Source organism: Lynx rufus, unplaced genomic scaffold, assembly GCF_022079265.1.
Source record: "Lynx rufus isolate CCGP_SWC_20201006 ecotype Redwood Valley unplaced genomic scaffold, mLynRuf1.p SCAF_1, whole genome shotgun sequence".
Lineage (NCBI taxonomy): Eukaryota > Metazoa > Chordata > Mammalia > Carnivora > Felidae > Lynx > Lynx rufus.
Window position 1 is genome coordinate 233,979,814 of NW_025814823.1, and position 21,788 is coordinate 234,001,601.

The 21,788-nt window shown below is 46.3% G+C and overlaps 1 protein-coding gene across 1 annotated transcript in view; it reads right to left on the bottom strand.

The window, feature by feature from the left end:
• ADCY2 (adenylate cyclase 2) overlaps nucleotides 1-21,788 on the bottom strand; it is a 422,494-nt gene that overhangs the window by 143,463 nt on the left and 257,243 nt on the right. Inside the window, exon 5 of the mRNA XM_047074450.1 lies at nucleotides 400-548. Within this exon, the coding sequence (XP_046930406.1) occupies nucleotides 400-548 (149 nt within the window). The remainder of the gene's footprint in view (nucleotides 1-399; nucleotides 549-21,788) is intronic.

Consider the following 21,788-nt stretch of genomic DNA (forward strand, 5'->3'; position numbering starts at 1 on the left):
CTCGTCTTGAGGAATCGGTTCTTATACCAAGAGCCCGCTGACCCTACCTTCAATCTTACTACAATGCTGAGCGTGCTGGGCTCCGGGGATGCCGTGAGATCTGACCATGAGCTTCCTAGAATCAGCACTCCGGAAACCACCTCTCTCTCTTGGGAAGGGAGGTCAGCCATAGAAAGCAGGGCCGTGGTGGACAACACAATCTAATACCGTGAAGAAGATTCTATTTTCTTCTCTTCATGTGAAGAACCCAAGAGGCAGCAGAAGGGCGGGTGGAATCGCGTTAACAGTTCCAGCAGAGGTAGGACTTGGGAAGGCACGAGCTCCCAGGTGAACATGTCCCCCGTGTGGCGAACGGCTCCCCAGACTCGCTGAGGGGCGGGGACAGAGGGACATACGTACCTCACGTTGGTGTGGCGCTTCACATACAGGTTGTGAAAGTTGTTTGTGTTTTCCACTTGGCCGGCCTTGGGGCCCTGCAGCCTCTGAATGATCTCAGCTTTCATCTCCATGGCTATGTGAGCCGGCAACAGAGACAGCAGGAGACGCTCCTGAAACGGGGCGTGGGACAAAGACCGAGAGATTTCACGCCAGTAAGGCAACATCCCAGCAATGTTGGAGACCACCGCCGATCCGCAGTGGGGCCAATCCGAGGACTCCGTCCAACAAGTTACCATATGGGGTGCAGAAATACATGTTGGAAAAAAATCAGAATTTCTAAGGTCAGAGCGTGTTATGTTATTTATTGAGTTCTGAGTGTGTGTTCTTCAGAGTGGGGAATAAAGGAAGGCAAAGTTATTTCCCCCAAGGGTATTATTTATCTACTTTGATTTTAAAGCAGTAAAGCAGAAATGATATAAAAATGCCAGAAACCAACAGTCAGTCTGAGATAGAAAACACTCATTTTCGCCTGCCTGTTCATTTGAGAGATCAAGTACAGGCTTTATTGCATTTCAGAAAGTCAACAAATAGTCCACATTTCCTAAATGAGACAGTCAAATATTTTCAAATATCTCATTTCCTCTGTGATGACCATCCAATCCCCTTTAGCGATTCTAAACTATCATAAAGGTGGATTCAGAAATAGCATCTGTAAAATGTCATGTACAAAAGACTACAGGGGGAGCACACAGAGATGATCAAGTAGGAGCCTTTCTTGTGTTTTTGGTCTTTAAGTACAGTAAACAATAGCATATAATATTACACTTATTTGAAAATGTACTTATTAGAGTGGCATTTTTTTCCCCGCTCTCTTCAAGGAAAATATGCAATATTTTTGGAAGAAAGTATCATAGAAGAGCATTCTTTGAAAGTTTATACTCATCCTTAATAATTTTAAACATTAATTTATAGGAGAAAATGCCACACACTTTACATATTGTGCATTTGGCAACCGATATTTGGTGTTGGTTTAAAAAACATTTGTTGAATGAAATCTTTTCTCTATCTTGCACAGTTTCTGTCTCTTGTTTCTTTCTTAATTTTTTTTTTTCCTTTGGACAAAGTGGTGAAAAAATAGTGGGGGAGGGCAGGGGAAGCTGGGCTTTGCTCCCAGGTTTACAGGGCTGGTGTCCCTCTCTGGGCCATTCCCCAGGGCAGATCATTTTGGTGGCTGCTGGGAACATCCACCAAAGGAGCAGAGGAAAGGCCAGGAGTACATCCTGATGCACACGAGAAGACCCCCACGATAGCCCGCCCCCAGCCTGCTCCAGTGAAAAACAGCTGCAAAGCCAGAAGGAGGCCGAGTGGGCACCTATGGTAGGGATCTCAGTGCCTGGTAGAGTGCTTCACCAGACACTGGCATAACTGAGTGCTGCTCATTTGTTCAGTCATTCATCAACTTATTCACCCATTCAGAAAACATCCATCATTGCCTATTAAATGCCAGACCCCATGATAAGCACTAATGGTAGACGCAAAGAAGATAGAGTCAACATCCGTGATATCATGTTGTTCATACTCCAGCAGGGAGCCCACCCACAGTACCCTTGCCATCAGATGAGGCCAGAGGAACAGGCTGGTGTTCGAAGGAAGCCGCATGCCTGAGATCTGGGAAACAGAAGGGAAACGAATAGTCCAGGAGGACCCGCTATTCATGTGAAAAAAAATGAGTCAAAACACCACCCCTATCTGATTAGTATTACCAATCTCCTTGCAAAAAGAGGCAGTTAGGTAGAGGGCAAAGTGCTAACGGCTGTCATAACCTATGTGCTGGCCCTGACACGCCAAAGAGAATTTTATTGGTACTTAAGAGATTAAGAAGACACCTTTTATTTAATAATTACGTTCTTACTTTTGTTAAATTCTTCTTGATGATTCCATTTAAGTTCATAAAATGGAGAAATCAAAAGTTTTTAATAAGCTAAATGTCCATATATACATCTGCGAAAATATAAATTAATATTAATTGTGCAAAATAATGAGGATAATGTCTTGGGTCATCTAAAATGTAACAGGTATGAAATCCACAATGGCATTAACACTAAAAGCGAAATGGCAGTAGTGGAGTTAACATGTTCTGAGGTCCTAGGATTGTATGGGAAGTGGCACAGGTAGCAGTTTATACTAGACGACAGTAAGTGAAGAATGGATGCGAGTTCCACATTAGCCACAAAGAGTGAAAGAATGTATGACTAATAGGCTAACAGTAAAAATGAGAAAGGAATTCTTATTTATTCAAAATAAGTCATAATGAAGAGTCAAAGAAAACTTAAAACAGGTGAAACAAGCAGAAAATAAGTCATAAAATGGTCTGTTATATCAGAAATTACATTAAATGTAAACGAACTAGCTTTTTCCGCCATCTTGGAATCTGCTGGGAACAGGACTCCTGAAGTGACAAACATGTCTGGAAGGCTCTGATCCAAAGCCATTTTTGCTGCCTGTAAGTGGGGTCTCCAGAACCAGAAGGGGAACCCAGATCTTCTTAAAATTGAAGGTGTTTGTGCTCGAAATGAAATTCAGTCTAGGCAAGAGATGTGCTGATGTGTACAAAGCAAAGAACAACACAGTGACTCCTGGTGGCAAACTGAACAAAAGCAGAGAAACCTGGGGAAAAGTAATTCATGCTCATGGAAACACTGGCACGGTTCGTGCCAAATTCCGAAGCAACCTTCCTGCTAAAGCCATTGGCCACAGAATCCGTGTGATGCTGTACCCTCCAAGGATTTAAACTAACTGAAAAGTAAATAAAGAAAGGTGTAGATTTGTTCTCTTATAAAAAGAAATATAAATGAACTAAATATTCCAATTACTTGACTAATACTGTCCAGACTGGATTAAAAAAAAAAAAAAGACAAAATGTAATTCTAACTATTCCAGTAGTACACCTTAAATATAAGAATGCAGAAATTCGGAAAATAAGAAAATATACAAAAAAAGATAAATCATGAAAACCTTAATGAAAAGAAAGCTGGTATAACTTAATACCAAAATGATAGACTTCATAGATACTTCAGTCTTTGGGGAAAGGATGGAGAAGTCCACATACATTTTAGAGAAAACAAAATTTTTTTTTTTGAGAGAGGAAGTACTAGTGTTTGCTGTGGACACTGGAGATACATGCTTGAGTGTGGTTCCTCCCACTCACAGAGACTGGTGACATAAAGGTAAGTGAAGGGAGACCTTGTATGTTGCTTTATTGCTCAATTCCTAGAAGAATTCCTGGAAAGGAGTATTTGCTCTGTAGTTATTTGTTGAATGAATGAATGACCTGCCATGCATTTTATCTGGGATACATCAAAGAAAAATCTAATTTTGAAGCTTCTGTTCACTGTCAGTGATGACCGTGGTGGGGACCTGGGGACCTGGGGACCTAGGTAGGCAGTGCTCATATTAAAGACTTTCTTGATCACAGAAATTTTTCCCAGGCCCAGGCAAAGTCGAGATCAGTGATGCTCACACAAAGGAAACCTTAACTATTCTGCAAAAGAAGGTAGTGATTGCTTTGGGTTCTCTCGTCTGGTAGACTATCACACTGTGGTTATGGGCCCAGGGAATGGAGGGAAGGAGTGGACAGGTCATGTAGGGTGAGGAGGGACCCCAGTTTCATATGAACAGGCTGCACCCAAGGAAAAAGAGCACATTCCAAGTGCCCCCATGTTGGGAAATGGCTGAGCACTGATAACCACTTGAAACTACATTCTGATATGATTCCTAGCCTAAGCTCAAAGTCCCTTCTGTTACTCCCCAACTTTCGCTAAGGATCTAACAATACAGCAGCATCATGTTAGTTTAAAGTGAAGAAATTCTGGACCTAAGCAAAATGTTGCAAGAGCAGAAACCATGTCTGACTGCGTGAGACATCTCAGCGGGCAGCCAGGGGCCAGGATAAACAACACCAGAGGGTTGCAAAATGTTGAATTCAATAAAGGAATAAAAAAAGCAAGTAATATTTTGGTTGAGTAAAGAAACAGGTAGCCCCAGAGAAAAAGGAGCCATTTGGAGCCCAGAAGCCCAAGCAACTACTAATGACATGAAAATAGATACTCACAAAGGAGTCACTATGTTAAAAATCTATTTCAACAAATAGGGGAAGGCCAGTGAGGGACATGTGAAATGGCCATCAGAAATAATCAAGAGGCCTGGCTGTTCATACTCTACAGACATGAACAGAGCAGCCCCGGGTGGAAGCAAAGGGAGGCATGTTGTTCCAAGATGCCATCAAATCTCTGTCATGATCACAGCAAGCAGACACAGACTGTACATTTGTCAACTTCTAAAACAGTAGGAAGGAATGTTAGCTTGTACAATATAACAGATGATAAATCGGGGCACCTAGGTGGCTCAGTCGGTTAAGCGTCCAACTCTTGATCTCAGCTCAGGTCATGACGTCAAGGTTCGTGAGTTTAAGCCCCACGTTGGGCTCTGCGCTGACAGCACGGAGCCTGCTTGGGATTCTGTCTCTCCTTCTCTCTGCCTCTCCTCTGCTGTGCTCTCTCTCTCAAAATAAGTAAATAAACTCAAAAACAATTTTAACAGATTATAAATCTGGACCTAGGCTATCTTTTATGAAATCCCAGTGGAATCTGTGTGTTCACAGACATGTCTGGAGATTCGCTTAATTACATTAGAACCAAGTGTGTATTCTTTGTGATGGGTGATGGGGGACTTGAAGGCTACGAAAAAACAAAAGTTACCACCTCAGGGGCACCTGGGTGGCTCCATCGGTTGGGCGGCTGATTTCGGTTCAGGTCATGATCTCACGGTTCGTGAGTTCGAGCCCTGCGTCGGGCTCTGGGCTGACAGCTCGGAGCCTGGAGCCTGCTTCGGGTTCTGAGTCTCCCTATCTCTCTGCCTCTCCCCTGCTCGCACTCTGTCTCTGTCTGTCTCAAAAAGAAATAAATGTTAAAAAATTTTTTTAAAAAAGTTACCAGGTCATAATGCTCAATTAATTGAGTTCTGCTCTACTATCTTACGATGATGGCCTGTGTGTACATGTGGATTCTGTGCGGTCTTCCGTAGAATTTAAAACAATCAGTAGACCTTCTCACTGTTGATACTTGTTTCTAACCACACTTCTTAGCCAATGCTGTCCTGCCCATGTTCTACTCTGTCTTCCCTGGAGGCCATGTGCAGCCTACTGTTCCTTACATTTCTGTGTCTCAACCAATGAGGAAGTAACTGGTGGATAAGCACTCCAGCTTCCGCACCCACACCCCCCAGTGGGTGGTAAGATCTGAGCATGATCCACACCTCCCTCTGAGGGTCTCCAGCAGGGTTGAGCCCCAGATGCCACCAACGGCCCCTTCCAATAGCTGACCTCCCTCCCTGGTCCACTCCCTCACTCTGCTACCTACAACCACTTCCCAAATGAATGATTATAACCAGGTCCTTGTCTTAGGGTCTGCGTGGGGGTAAACCTCACTGAGACCTTCCAAGCATCTTCTCTCATATACTCTGTAATAAGAACAGACTAAACCCCAAAGCTCACAGAGGTAAGCCTTTCCTCAAGGACAGAGTCCATGAATAAAAAAGAAGAATCCAATATAGTAATTCTCTTTCATGCCCATAGCTTCATTTAATGACCAAATGTAAATTATGATTTTTATTTTAGACTCAAATGTAGACGGATGACTGGCTTTTTATAGGTAGTTGCAAAAATACAAGATACGGATGTGTGTGTGTGTGTGTGTGTGTGTGTGTGTGTATACATACATATAGTATAAGCCAAAATTTTCTTCTTCTTTTTATAAGTGTTCAACAATCCATGTGAATTTAGACTGGAATTAAGATTTTAGTAACAGCCAACCAGACAGATAAAAGAACCCAAGGCTTCCCCACTACCATGCAATTCTGGTACCACCAGTGGATCGCACAACCTCTGATCAGAGCTCATGAATGGGGTCCATGCTTTGCTGTCTGCCCATGTCCTCTTGGTGGTCACAGCATTGGGCACGAGTGTGAGCCTCAACTAAAAGCCTGTACTGAAATGTGTGAATCTAGATACCTTCATTTTATTTTTTATTTAAAAAAATTTTTTGTTTATTTATTTCTGAGAGAGAGACAGAGTGTGAGACGGGAGGGGCAGAGAGAGAGGGAGACACAGCATCCGAAGCAGGCTCCGGGCTCCAAGCTGTCAGCACAGAGCCCGATGTGGGGCGGGAACCCACGAACCAGGAGATCATGACCTGAGACGAAGTCGGGCGCTCAACCAACTGAGCCACCCAGGCGCCCCTAGATACTTTTAAATTTATCTTTTTTTTCCCTTATAAAATGCTATACTTTGAAGAAAAAAAAAGCCCAATATTATGACACACATGATAAATTTCAACTAAATTCATTATGTGACAAGATTAATATTTTCATTAATACTTCAGCATTTTGCTCATGTAGCCACATGCCCTCCCAAATTATCCAGGCACACTGGAGAAACTCTTTGAGGGGACATTTGGAAACTTAACTTGTCATTAGACTGACTGATGCATAGCATTACTGCTCTCTCTTCCTAGTAAAGACCATCTTAAGGACAGAAAATGTGACTGATTCTGGCATATTCAAAGGTTATTGATAAATAACTTGGCGTTGGTATGAGGGGTCCATTTCAACACATCCTTTTTATTAAACCTCCGATTATTATTCATTAATTGTTTTCCCTATAATTTGTCCTTTGAAATGCCTCATGGAAGAGATACAGAGTTAGTAAATTTCAATGCATTCTTGATGAAAGTTTAGGACACTCTGGGCTCCAAAGTGTTTCTAATATAATGAAACAAAGGAGATATTATACCTTTCTATTTTTATGCTCATCTGGAGATTATTTGGGTTGATAGGAAAATCCAATTTAAGCAAAGAAGACGTGTACTTAAATTTTGAGCTAAGATATTATAATGCATGTGATGCCTTGTGCCTTCAATAAGCCATGCATGTAATAAAAATTTAAATCTGCTGAATTTTTCAAAGGGGAGAAAGACAGTGACATTCTCCTTTTGTAAACTTAAAAAAAAAACACGCTTATCTTTCAAAATTCTTACTTCTATTTTGTGCTTATTTTAAGCTCAATTCAGTCATATCAGGATGCCAAACCAATGCAATGAACAGAAGGGATATTGTTACCGACGTTTCTCCTCCCAACAAAAAGTAGCTATCAGAATGGAAATTCCAGATTCCTAAGCAGCCACTGGGTTCCCTGTGGTGCTTAGGAGACAGATGATGTCGTTCAACACTGTCCTGCAGCATGAAAGGACAACGTGTCCATTCAGGAACAAATGCTAAAAACACGGCACTTGGAAAACACCTGCCAGGGACATAAAGATATGTCAACACCTTTTCCAGTTCATATCTTCCCTTGCAGCCTGCTTCATGTCTGCTGGTCTCAGAAAATAAGCATCTTCCCCTCACACAAACCTTGAACAACAACGGCACATCCCCCAAATTAAGGTCTAGTAACAACTACGACTGTTGCTGTTTCCTGTTATTAAATTTGTTTCTTTTAGGCCCTTCCTTAAAAATCCTGCGTCACGTCAATTATTCAGGATACACTGAATACTCTTCTTGTTTTAATGGCCTCGCTTCGTCTTTCTTTGTCTTAAAAAAAAATTCAGTTACAAACATACTTAGAGAGTAGCAGCGCTCTGTAGTAGAAACAACACCAAAATGGAATAAGACGGTTCCTGACCTTTTTCTGCCATTATCTAGAACACCTCAACCAAAGCACTCCAGGCTTTGAGTCCTAGTGTGGCGGTCTAAAACATTTATCTATTGAGCTAGGTGAGCTGACGGTCTCTGTGTCCATGTGGATTCCCAGCACTTGATGGAACCACAGGAGACCCTTTCTAGAATTTACGTCTCAGCGTTTTGGAGTTGAACAATTGGTAACACATGGAAGAAAGAACCCAAGTGCTCAAGTCCAACATGGTGACACAAACTGTCAGCGGGACTATGAGAAAGGAGTGACCACTTGGAATCTTGACAAAGGGGACAGGAGACGGAGCGTGTGCTGGCTCTTGAAGAGAGACTTCAATGCGGAGGAGGAGGAGAATGAAGAGACGGAAATCCTGGTGTGGCATGTAATGGCCAGTGTTTGTGGGCACAGGGAAAGCTAGCCTCTTTATCTCACAGTCTAGGAAAACGGGACTGCTTTGTGCGAGTTAAAATCAACAGGTATTCAACAAATCGCCATTTCCTTTCACAAAACGGTAAGTCCTTTCATGACATACTTACACTGTTGCCTCATTTTACAAACCCTGGTCACATTCAATTTCATTTAAATTTAAACATTTTTGACCAAAAAAAGGGGGGGCAAACTAGATATAGGTGTGGTTCACAGGGGTAGAGTGAGGGGGTGTTCACTAGGGAGTCCAGACCAAATGGAACTTGTGTCTTCTGGCTTCACGGCCACCGATCACTCTTTCCACCAACTCGATTTGCAAGCTCAGTGAGGAGACCAAGAGGCTTTTAGAGTGCACATCATTATTCACAGACGGTAGAAGAATAAATTTTCACTATCTGGTGACGACTCTCTAGTTCAAAGAAGTTAGAGAACAAAGCCAATCAAGTCCAAGTATAGACTATACTTACTGTCATGGCTGATGGCAAATTGATACTCTTAACCTTGAACTGTTTACCGTCAACTATCAATTCAATTCTCAAAAATAGAGCCTCTGCTGGGGAAAAAAAATCACTGATAAGGTGGAAATCTTCAATCCTTGGAGGGGAGAATATGGAGGTCCTAAAATAAGAGGCACTGCTCTTTTCCCCCGACCAGCCTGCAGGACAGGCCACAGCACACAGCACCCAGAGCAAGATGGCAGGAGGGGTCCTGTGCACCTGTCAGGCCCCTGCACCCACGAGGTCTGAGCACAACACAACTCAACACCAGCAGTGTTGAATCACCCAAAGGAGATCTCAAAATGCAAACAGACCTCCGCAATCACACGACACAAAGTAAAAAAGTAAAATGCTCCAGAGTGGTGTTAATTCTGGTCTCATCTGCCTTTCCAAGATTATCTGCCCACAGGCAAGGAACACCCTCCGGCCTGAAACAGGTGAAGCTAGTTGTAGAAAAACACTGTAGAGAAAATGTGTGAAGACCGACAAATCTCCCGGATTTTGTGGGGGAAAAAGCCCTGTGACGTACAGGTGGCCAAAAGATTTCTTCTGAGAAGAAGGGAGGCGGAGATGCTGATAATCCCAACGACAAGAGGAGGCGACAACAAGAGATAAAAAGAAGTCGTACTGGAGTCAATGTGAGGAAAGATTACAAGGAGGGAAACAGAATAATTTGAGGTTCAGATGCAGTCCCTCAAGGAAACCACCACAGATGACTAGATACACAACTCAGTCGTAGGCACACAACACCGGCAGTACAGGAAATTGTTCCGGAATACGTCGGCACTTTCTCCCCTTGCCCTACTCACTGCAGGCGTGGCCATGTGACTCGGTGTGACTGGTCAAACGTGAACAGCAGGACGTGTGCTCCTTCTAAGCGGAACTCCAAGAGCCAGCTTGGGACTCACCATGTTTGTGTCTCCGTCTGCACTGGGGGCCGGCAATGTCCCGGGCATCTGTGAAGCACTGACTCTTCCCCCAGCAGACTCAGCGAGGCCAGGTGGCCGTGAGGGGCACACTGGCAGGTCCTCCGGACTTCAAAGCCCGCACTGCTGGCCAGGGTCGGAGGCGCTGGGGTGTGACCGTCAGGCTGCCTTCTACGGGGTGCGGGCACCCCACCCCGTGTGCAACGTTTCAGTTCTAATTCGCATTTCTGTTTCCATGAGAAAAAAACAGGGATGACCCATCTGAAAGACTTTTTCTAACTGAAGGCTGACGTCACAAGAATCGACCCATTGTCCTTGGGGGCAGGTGCCATACTCCGCACAAAGCGCTGTTGTCTATCCTCTCCTGTCAAGGTTTTCATTCTTACTGAATACGAACGCGATGGGCTGGCGTCGGCCCACCGAGTGCTCCCATTCTGGAGGAGGCTGGCCGTGTGACATTACACAGTGGCATCATCTGGGACAGGTACTGAAAGAAGGGCCATCGGAGTCTGTCTGCTGGGTGCCCAGCAGGCTCCTTCCCTGACAGACGTGAGTCTTCAGGTTCCCTTGGTCTGATCCCTCGGTGGCTCCGGATGCTTCCCTAATAAGCCTGGATGCCCGGATTTACGAAACAGTTAAGAGCAGGCAAGAGAGGGGCGTCTGGGTGGCTCAGTCAGTAGAGTGTCTGACTCTTGATCTCGGCTCAGGTCATGATCTCACCATTCGTGAGTTCGAGCCCCGTGTCGGGCTCTGTGCTGACAGCTCTGAGCCTGGAGCCCGCTCCGGATTCTGTGTCTCCCTCTCTTTCTTCCCCTTCCCAACTCACACTCAGGGTCTCTCTCTCAAAAATAAATAAACATTAAAAAAATTTCTTTTTAAAAAAAAACAGGTCTCTAAATACACATTTGGGGCACCGAGAATTGGAACTTCCTCCTTGTGTTCCCAGGACATCACAGAACTGCTCAACTTGAATGCGCGTGCTGTGCTCTTAATTCAAGATTCCTTCCCCACTCCACAGAGGTGTATCGGCCACCTTCCACATGCCAGTCCCAGTTCTAAGTGATCCGTAGGCATTATCTCACTTAATTCTCCCCAAAACCTAAGAAGGGAGGTATTATTATTCCCCATTTCTACAAAGAGGAAACTGAACGGCAAATGGGTGATGGGGTCAGGACTTAAACCCATGGAGGTGCCATCAATGGTCTGACCTGTTCTTAGCCAGTTTCCTAAACTGCACCCAGAGAAAAAGGGACAATCCGTAAGCACGCAGAAGAATAAATAACAGCCTCAGCTAGCGACAGGGAGGGGACTGATCCACATGGCAGGGTCTTAGTTGTGACTGATTCCATTTTCCCTCAGTGGGGTGAAATGGACCTTTCTCCTAACTGGGCTGAACGTGGAGTCTTAAACCCCAAAGCCTCATCAGTCTCCTACACCATCGACAGCCCTCAGCCTCTTCCCTCCCACCCACCCAGTCCGACCCCCGCCAGAGGCGTCCCCAGCGCAATGCTGGGGCACACAGCACATTACAGCTGAGATCAAAGGTTTTCTTTGGGCAGGGAGGGAACTGAGAATTCTGGAAGAAACTGCTTGACATTTCTCTGGTGGACACATGACTGAATCCCGAAACGAGCACTCACTTTTTCTGCCGTGGATGCAACCTAAGGAGCCGGAGGGGTGATCCAAGGACTCTACAGCACGGAAGTCGGCACTCACATTTCTGCCTGTTTGTCTTAAAAAATACCCTGATGCCAGCCTCCAGAGGAAAGCCTCCAAGGACACAACCCTGCAGACAACACTCTTTAAATATCATGCCCACCCTCAAACACGATTGTCTCCTTGGGCACTGATGCGTTTCATACCAAGAGATGTGCCCATCATTCCCACACGACATCAGCTTTTCAGGGAAAGAATAATAGATGAGGGAAGAGAGACAACAGAGTTGTGTTCATTCTCATTCCGCTAATCAAGAGACGTCCTAAGCTTCCTCCGATAAAATTTAAAGATGCGAGCAGCAAATCGTCCAGCAAAATCCTCGCCAGCAAAAAGGTGAAGGGCTGTCACATCCTAGAATTCTATGGAAAGTAACTCAAATGAAATGACCGTGGCTCAGCCTCCCGAATAAAGGTATTCTTCTGGCTGCGGCTTGCTGGACGGCTAACTTGTCACATACCCGAGCTGTGGAATAATAGTTTTTATTATAACTATTAATAATGAATAATAATATAATAATAAATAATAAATAATAATAAGTAATAAACTATTAATAATAAAAGTAGTAGTTTTTAAGCATTATCTTTGTCTTTAGAGAATGCATTCGGCATTTCCAGCAACAGAGTGGGAGATTTCCTCCCAGGGACTCCCCCAACTATGGTCCACTAATAGTCCTGTCTTTCGAGAGAATCGCATCATATGTTAGCTAAAAACAGCGACTCTTGTTCGAGACCTCCTATTTACAGACACCTGACAAAAATATGGCTTGGGGATTCCATAATTTAAGAAACCTTGGGGGCGCCTGAGTAGCTCAGTCGGTGAAGGGTCTGACTTTGGCTCAGCTCATGATCTCATGGTTCATGGGTTCAAGCCCCGCATTGGGCTGAGCTGTGTGCTGACAGCTCAGAGCCTGCTTGGGATTCTCTCTCTCCCCCTCTCTCCCTCTGCCCCTCCCCCGCTCATGGTCTGTCTCTGTCTCTCAAAAATGAATAAATGTCAAAAAAATTTAAGAAAAACACCTTGTAATAGATCGTACTGCAAGTTACCTGTGATGATAACTCAGGTTTAAATCAGACACGTAAGGTGGCAGGACACCTTGACTTAGTGTGCTTCCTAACTCATCGATTCTGAGCATATATGTTCTTAAGAACTTATCAAAGTTTTAAGTTCAGAGGAAGCAAACTGGCCGCCTGTGGGCTGAGCCTGGCCCGGCAGACGAGCTCTGATCGGCTTACAGAGGGCACAGATGGCGTGCGCATGTGTGCGTGCGTGCAGGTGAAGGAATGCGAACACCTCCAGGTAGGGCCTGCGGTTTCGCTATATACCTGTACCTTATTGGCACTGTGGCTGCACAGCGTTTGGCGGTGGGGGCTGTTTGTGCACGTCCTGTGCACGATGGGATGCTTAACAGCATTCACCCTGCAGACGGAGACTAGACTCTAGTCACTCCTACTCCGTGAAATAGCAGAAGAGCCCCCCTCCCTGTCATCAGCCACTGCCAAATGCTCCCTCGTGGGGAGTGGGGAGGAGGCTGGAACTTTCCCCTGGTTGAGAACCATTGCTCCGAATTGTGAGGCTTTCCCTGCGGACCTCTAACCTGACTACTTTTCCCCTACTGCCCCTGGCCTTCATTTCCTTCCGTTCCTTCCCGTTCTAGACTCTGTGGTCCATCACTTCAATTGCTCGGCCCCATCCTTCCAGCACGAAGAGCACAGCTCTCTAGGGCGTCCCTCAGAAGGACACCATGACTTCTGCTCACGTGCCATTGGCCAGAGGCCGTTGTAAGGCTGGACACCCCTCTCAGGGACGCTGGGGCTTATCTTTATTCAGGGTGGCATGTGCCCTGCTAGAAAGATCCTCTTACTTGGCAAGGAGGGAATGGGAATTGGGAGAAAAAAAAGTGGTCTGTGCAGGGAACATAAACGCAGTTATTTCCAAAACACAAACCATCCCCTCCACTCCTGGGACTATCCCTCCCCTGGTAACCTTAGTCCAGTTACAAGGCGACCGACCATGCAGAAACCTGCTCTTGTCCTTGGATACTCTTTCCCTGTTCCCTTGAAGCAGCGTCCTTCCTTCACCCTATGTACAGAACTTGCCCCTTTTCCTTGATCTAATGCTGTCCCCACCCCAACCCCATTCTCAGCCACCACAGCCACCCACGTGATAAGTGGATCGCCTCCTAACTGGGCTTCCTGCCTCCTGTCCCCCCCATCGCACTTTCTCTTCTGTAGCAGGGACCCTTCTAAAGCGGGAAGCAACCAAATCAGGTGAGTCCCAGCTCTGTGCGTTTCTTCTGACAAAGTCCAGACTCTCTGGTTTGTTCCACGATATGCTACACCCCTGTGAACCCCACCTCCATGATTTCTTCCTCCTGTGTCTCCAGAGCCCAGACAGAATTTCATACAGCCCCGGTCCCACGCTGCGCTCACCTCCTCCCTGGAGAGCACAGTCCCCCGTGACCTGGATCCCTGCTCCATCACAAGGCTCCCGTCCACACCCCCTTCCTTCACCAGGGCCATTTCTGCCAATCCTTCAGTCAAGCCTCGAATTGCACACCTCCTCCATCGCTTCCTCCCCGAGAGCACCCTGTGTGCGCTCACCGCTCCCCAGTGGGTCAGGCGTCGCGTGCTGTTCTGACAGCCAACATCCAGCCTCAAACCCGGCTGGATCACCTGTTGACCCTCCTGCCCGAGGCTGTGGGTGTCGGTGTGCCCAAACTATGTTCTCTTCAGCATCATATCCTCATACGGAACACAGAGCTGACACCCAGTAGACCCTCGATAAACACGTGTCAGATACAGGAAGGAGGGCGTGGATGTACGACTAACATCTCGTTATACTCTAACGCCGATTTCCTCTGAGCTGTACGTGAAACGGTCTGGGGTTTCAGGGAGGAGAACAGCCTGGCCTCAGCTCCGTCACTCGCAAAGTGGGCAGCGGGCGAACTCCTTGGGCTCCGGATGTCCTGGTAGCCTGACAGGTGTCTGAGTATATTTCTGCTGTCATTGCCACCTTCTAGGTTTCTTCCGAAGGTGTCAGAAAGAAATAGAAAGACATCCTTGAGCGTGACAGCAGAAGACAAATACATTGTGATTTTCTTTTTTGGTCATTTTTAAAAACCCGTGCTTTAGGGGCACTTGTACCCCAATGTTTATAGCAGCACCCTCAACAATAGCCAAATTATGGAAAGAGCCTAAATGTCCATCAACTGATGAATGGATAAAGAAATTGTGGTTTATATACACAATGAGACACTACGTGCCAATGAGAAAGAATGAAATCTGGCCTTTTGTAGCAACGTGGATGGAACTAGAGAGTGTGATGCTAAGTGAAATAAGCCATACAGAGAAAGACAGATACCATATGGTTTCACTCTTATGTGAATCCTGAGAAACTTAACAGAAACCCATGGGGGAGGGGAAGGAGAAAAAAAAAAAAAAAAAAAAAAAGGACGTTAGAGTGGGAGAGAGCCAAAGCATAAGAGACTGTTAAAAACTGAGAACAAACTGAGGGTTGATGGGGGGTGGGAGGGAGGGGAGTGTGGGTGAAGGGCATCGAGGAGGGCACATGTTGGGATGAGCACTGGGTGTTGTATGGAAACCAATTTGACAATAAATTTCATATATTGAAAAAAAAACAAACCCGTGCTTCTCTGCACTAAAAGAAGTGATGGGAGAGTATATATAATATATATAACATAATAAATATACATATGTATATTATACATGTGTGCAATCCACGTGTATATAGATCTATGCCTACAGATGTCTACACCCCTATAGATACAGATACACAGCTACCTTCTGATTGTGTCACTGCGCACGGGGCTGGTGGGAACGCACAGATGACTGGTGCAGTTGTGGGGAACGAAGGGCAGTTATATTCTTTCATATATATTTCCTTAAGACGTGCTGCGATCTGATCTTTCCAGAGCTGATGGAAATCATGACGTGTTATGATTCTGCAGGGAGAAGGCGGGTGCTCATGTAAATTACTTGGGCCAAGGCTCATCCCATCCCTGACTCCTGCACTTGATAGAAGGTGCACCACCCAGAAGGAGGGGGGGGGGGCATGGAGAGAGAGGAGGGGTGAATAACGCATGAAAGGCAGTCCTGCCAAAGTGCAAAGAGGGCAGGCTTCCAGCCAGGAAACAAAAACTGAGGTCGGCGTGGGAATGAAAACCACGGCTGATGAGAAGAGAGGTTATGTTACGTTCAACAATCTTTATTGACGAACGTGAATAACAGCATCAGCAGATATAAGTTAGGGAATTCTCAACTTCGTCATGCCAAGGAAAGTATTTGTGAGACAGTGAACAGACTTTTAAGAGCACTGAACTGACATGTGGCCTCTGATAAAATACTGGATCCTATGCAGCAGTTTCCAAGGAAAAGAGCATGTTACCCTCACCGGCTTCTGGGTCCGTGCTGACCTGAGCTCACGCCCGGTTTGGATCAGGAATATATTTCAGTTATCTATTGCTGCCAAATGAATCGCCCCAAAACTTTAGAATAATGCTGCATGTTTTTCTCATCATGATCCCGTGGACTGGCTGGGCAGTTCCTCTGTGGTTTTGCTGTGGGCCAGTCACGTGCCTGTGCTCCACGGCAGGGCTGCTGGCGGGAAGGCCCAGCGTGTTCCCAGCTGGTAGGTGCCTGGGCCTCGGCTCTCCTCCGCGTGGCCACTCGGCCACTCATCCTCTGTTAGGCTGGACTGGCTTCTTTTTTAAATGTATTTATTTATTTTTGGTAGAGAAAGAGACAGGACATGAGTGGGGGAGGGGCAGAGAGAGAGGGAGACGCAGAATCCGAAGCAGGCTCCAGGCTCCGAGCGGTCAGCCCAGAGCCCGACGCGGGGCTCGAACTCACGAACGGCGAGATCACGACCTGAGCCGAAGTCAGATGTTCAACTGACTGAGCCACCCAGGTGCCCCAGGCTGGGCTTGCTTCTTAACGGTGTTCTCAGAGCAGCAGTCCCCAAAAACGAGAGGGGACCTTCTGGGCCTCACAAGGCCTGTGCTCCAGAAGTCACGCAGCCTGACATCCCCATGTTCTATTAGAAAAAACGAGGGACGACCCTGTCCTGATTCGAGGGATGGGGGGTGGAGGGGAATACGGTGGTGGTTTTCATTGGACGCAGCTGGAGGACAGAGGCTGCCAACTCGCCACGAGCAACCCCACAGCCCGGGTTCGATCAACGCCTCCCCCATCTTGGATCCCAACCTGACTTTGCATGAACACGCCTCCTGTCCAGCTCTACACACAACTTCTGCCTCTTCTCGTTCTTCTGCAAACACTCGCTCCAGGCTGGACTTTCCTGCCTGAGGGGAAGCCCTGGGAGGGCTGGCCCTCTGTGAGGAAAGGAGGTGAGTGCTATTTCACTTCTTTTTTTAACCTTTATTCATTCTTGAGGGACAGAGAAAGACAGAGTGTGAGCAGGGGAGGGGCAGAGACAGAGGGAGACACAGAATCCGAAACAGGTTCCAGGCTCCGAGCTGTCAGCACAGAGCCCGAGATGGGGCTCGAACTCACGGACCGTGAGATCATGACCTGAGCTGAAGTCGGGTTTTTTTTTAAGTTTACATATTTATTTGGAGGGAGCATGAGTGAGCGCGAGCAAGGCGAAGGGAGAGAGAGGGAGACAGAGAGCATCCCAAGCAGTATTCTCGCTGTCAGTGCACGGCCTGACTCAGGGCTCGATCCTGTGAACCATGAGGTCATGATCTGAGTCCACATTAAGAGTTGGATGCTTAACTGACTGAGCCACACAGGAGCCCTGATGCTACTCCCTTCCTTCCTTCCTTCCTTCCTTCCTTCCTTCCTTCCTTCCTTCCTTCCTTTCTTCCTTTCTTCCTTTCTTTCTTTCTTTCTTTCTTTCTTTCCTTTCTTTCCTTTCTTTCCTTTCTTTCTTTCTTTCCTTCTTTCTTTCCTCTTTCTTTCTTTCTTTCTTTCTTTCTTTCTTTCTTTCTTTTCTTTCCTTTCTTTTCCTTCCTTCCTTCTTCCTTCCTTCCTTCCTTCCTTCCTTTCCTCCTTCCTTCCTTCCTTCCTTCCTTCCTCCTTCCTTCCTTCCTCCTTCCTTCCTCCTTCCTTCCTTCCTCCTTCCTTCCTTCCTTCTTCCTTCCTTCATTCCTTCCTTCCTTCCTTTTTCCTTCCTTCCTTCCTTCCTTCCTTCCTTCCTTCCTCCTTCCTTCCTTCCTCCTTCCTTCCTTCTTCCTTCCTTCATTCCTTCCTTCCTTCCTTCCTTTTTCCTTCCTTCCTTCCTTCCTTAAATTTTAGAGAGAGAGTGTGAGCAGGGGAGGGGAGGAGAGAGAGAGGGAGAGAGAGAATCCCAAGCCGGCCCCATGCTCAGCACAGAGCCTGACACGAGGCTCGGTCTCATGACTGTGAGATCACGATCTGAGCTGAAATCAAGAACAGGACGCTTACCCGACTGAAACCACCCAGGTGCGCAATGCCACTTCATTTCGATCACTATGTTCCCATTTTGGTTTTGACCTCAAATCAACCCTCAGCAAGTAATTCTTAGAAATGCCTTGAAACAAATAAGACAGACAATGGAAATTAAGCAGCTGTCTACAAATGCAGTGAATCACCTTCAATTTATTTTAAGATTGTTTTAGACATCAATTTGTAGGATTTAGCTCAGAAAAAGTGGGGGTTTTAAAAATTAGTGTTGACTTCTTGTCAAGAAAATAAAAATAAACAAAAATTGGATAGGATTGAGGAGATTTCTTTTAATAACCATTCTGAAAGGGAGAAAAATCAGTGAAATGGTATTCAGATACATGTCCTGATTCGCTCTGAAGTGGTCCACTGAAGTGTCTGTGCATGTTCTGTTCTATGTTCAGTGATTTTACGAAAATGCTTTTCTGGTAGCTGATAAAAACACACAACACCACCCTACCCCAAACAAGATGTTCTTCGCATATAACATATGCAATTACGATTGGGCAGAATATCTGTAAAAGAAGCACCCAAACTTTCAATTCAGTTGACGGACTTTAAGCTGCTCACTCGATGTGGATTCACAATTGAGAAACTCCCATAAAATAAGATGTTGGATTCTCAGTCATGCTTTTTCTAATGTTGTAAAACTACGGGAAAAAACAACAACAACTGGGGTTTAAAGTCCCATGAATTTATGAGGCTCCTGGGTGACCCAGTCCGTTAAATGCCTGACTCTTGATTTCGGCTCAGGTCATGATCTCATGGTTCATGAGACTGAGCCCCGCTTCAGGCTCTGCCCTGAGCATCGTTCATGAGATTGAGCCCCACTTCGGGCTCTGCCCTGAGCATGGAGCCTGCTTGGGATTCTCTTCCTCTCTCTAGCCACGGAGTGCAAATGAGTGCTCTCTCGCTCTCTCAAAAGTAAAAAATAAATTTAAAAAGTACCATATGTTTAAAAAGTGAAACAGAATTATCTATTAACTTTTAAAATAACGATTTCCACAAGATCATAATAATAGATACGTGCACTTCCAAATATTCCGCCGCAGCTGAGTGGTTCATCCATAGGATTATGCACCTGCCGGCTGTAACTTGCTCATGGCACCCAGGCGACATCAAAAACAGTACTAACGATATGAAATTACCTAGTGAATTCACCTATCCCTCCTTCAAGTCTAAACTTGTCCAAAATATTCGTGATCCCATCCAGTCCCCCTACACGACTTGCTGCCATTTTATTCATAACGTTGCAGAGCGATGGGTATGCTGAGGGTCCCCTGCACACTCTCTCCTATTACACTCCGTGTTTTCTTTTGTCCCTACTTCTCTTTTAAGATCTGCCCTTGTTCCTCATCTTAAATGGGAAGAGAAAAGCCCCTCCCGAACGGGGCTGCTGTAGGATTAAAGGAACAAATGTTTATAAAGGGCTTAGAACAATGCCTGGCACTCAGAAAACCCGTACACATCAGCCTCAGTGATGGCAAAGTCGCCTTTGACTAGTACAAACCCACACGCACTGTTCTTTTGTCTGAATTAGGATTTCATAGTCAGATTACTGATTGTGCCCACTATCATTAATTAGTCCCTAGCTCTCTCACTTAACATTGTTGTCCCCAGTTATGGTCTAAATGACTTTGGCAGGGGCGGGGGGAGTGGAATGAGCATAGATGATGCATTTTATTTACATATCCGTTGCAATTCTAGATGTCTATTACACTTATCAAATGGTCAGTAATTAGGATTGCATTTGTTGATGCCTATAAGTAGATGAATAAGATAGGGGCCAAATTTAGGTGTCATATTAAAACTAGCATAGGGCAGAACTTCCCTCCCACACTACTGAATAAAATCGGCCACCATTTATAAAAAGTAACAAAGAAAATTCACCAACTGCAGCAGTGACACACAAAAAAGGGCATGTTCCCATATCATGAACTCCAAAACCAACGGCCAAGAAGAGAAAGCAAAGATTCCAGAACTGAGCACGAGGTGGGGTAGGCTTGGATCTTAACCCTGCCCACCCTTCCAAGTAGTCTCATGGAGGAGACAAAGCCTAGCCAATTCCTACTAGCGTGCACAAAGCAGAAGAGGGGCAAACTAACAGTCACGGAGATCACGGCGTGGTGGGAACGGTGTGATGTACCATCTCCTTTAAAGGGTGCTCCTTCTAGATCCCAAATAACCTAGGAAAAATCCCCACCACCTCCATAACTGATACTAGCGGGAAGGAGGAGAGAAGAGTGGGGCAATCCAATACCAAGTCGGGGGCAGTGGGAGACCAACGTATGGAGATGCGGATATAACCTTAGGGTCCCTGCAAGGGATGGAAAGAATCCAGGGAGCAGTCCTTCCTCCTAACTCGTCCTGCATGGGACAGATGAGGTGTGAAGAATCAAGGGTGCGTGGGGCGCCTGGGTAGCTCACTCGGTTAAGGGCCCAGCTCTTGGTTCCGGCTCAGGCCATCATCTCATGGTTCACGGGATCTACCCCCCACTGGGCTCTGCGGTGACAGCATGGTGCCTACTTGGGACACTCGCTGTCTCTGTCTCTGTCCCTCCCCAGGAAGAGCCACTTTATGGCTTTTATTGTAAAGTCCAGCGTTTTGAGTAACATCTAAGACAGACCACAGAAGTAGTAAAACAGTGCCCTTTGGTGGAAGGATATCCCTCTATTGTTCTCATTTCAGTCGTCAGCGACAGTTGTAGTGTGTCTGCTATGCCTCTAAGTATGATTTCCAAGAGAAGTTTCTCTACACCAGATGTCCTCAAACTGCAGCCTAAGGGCCAAGTCACATCCACCCACCATCTGCTTCGGAAAGCCCTCTGAAGCTAAGAAGGTTTTCTACGTGGCTAAATGATTCTTTTCACCAAAAGGAAATACTTCCTGACACACGAAATCTATGTGAAATTAAAGTTTCAGTTCCCGTTAGTAAAGTATTGGCACGGGGGTGCGCTCATCCGTGTGCGCGTTGTGGCCGCGTTCCCACCGCGATGGCAGCGTTGAGTGGTTTTGACAGAGAGGGACGGTGTGGAGCACAGCACCCGAGCTGTTGATTTCTTGGCCCTTCGTGGAAAGAGTCTGCCAGCCCCTGCTCCACGCTCTGGCGGAGGCTCGATGTCGTGTGCCGCTTCCGCCCCATGTTATAATCCCCCCTGCCTCCCCGTGAGGCCGCGATGCTTGCATCCCACACCTCCACGGAGGGGATGGCTCTGTGCCACGTGGCAAGCCTGGGCAGCTGCCCAGGAGTCATTCCTGCTGCATAGTTTAGGTGCACCTGGGCGACAGGGACGCAGAGAAGACGGCAACGTGGGGGACAGGATGGGGACAGAAGAGACAGGGAAGTATTTAAGGACGTGAGAAGACACTCAAACGAGCAGCAAGCGGGGCGTCTGGGGGGCTCAGCCGGTTAAGCCTCGGACTCTTGATTTTGGCTCAGGTCATGATCTCGTGGTTCGTGGGTTCGAGCCTTGTGTTGGGCTCTGTGCTGACAGTGCAGAGCCTGCTTGGGATGCTCACTCTCTCCCTCCTCTCTGCCTCTCCCGCGCTCTATCTCTTTCTCTTTCTCTCTCAACATACATACGTTTTTTAAAAAAGCAGCAAGTGAAGCATCGGAGATGAAGGGGCAGCACGGAGAAGCCTGAGAGAGAATGAGCAG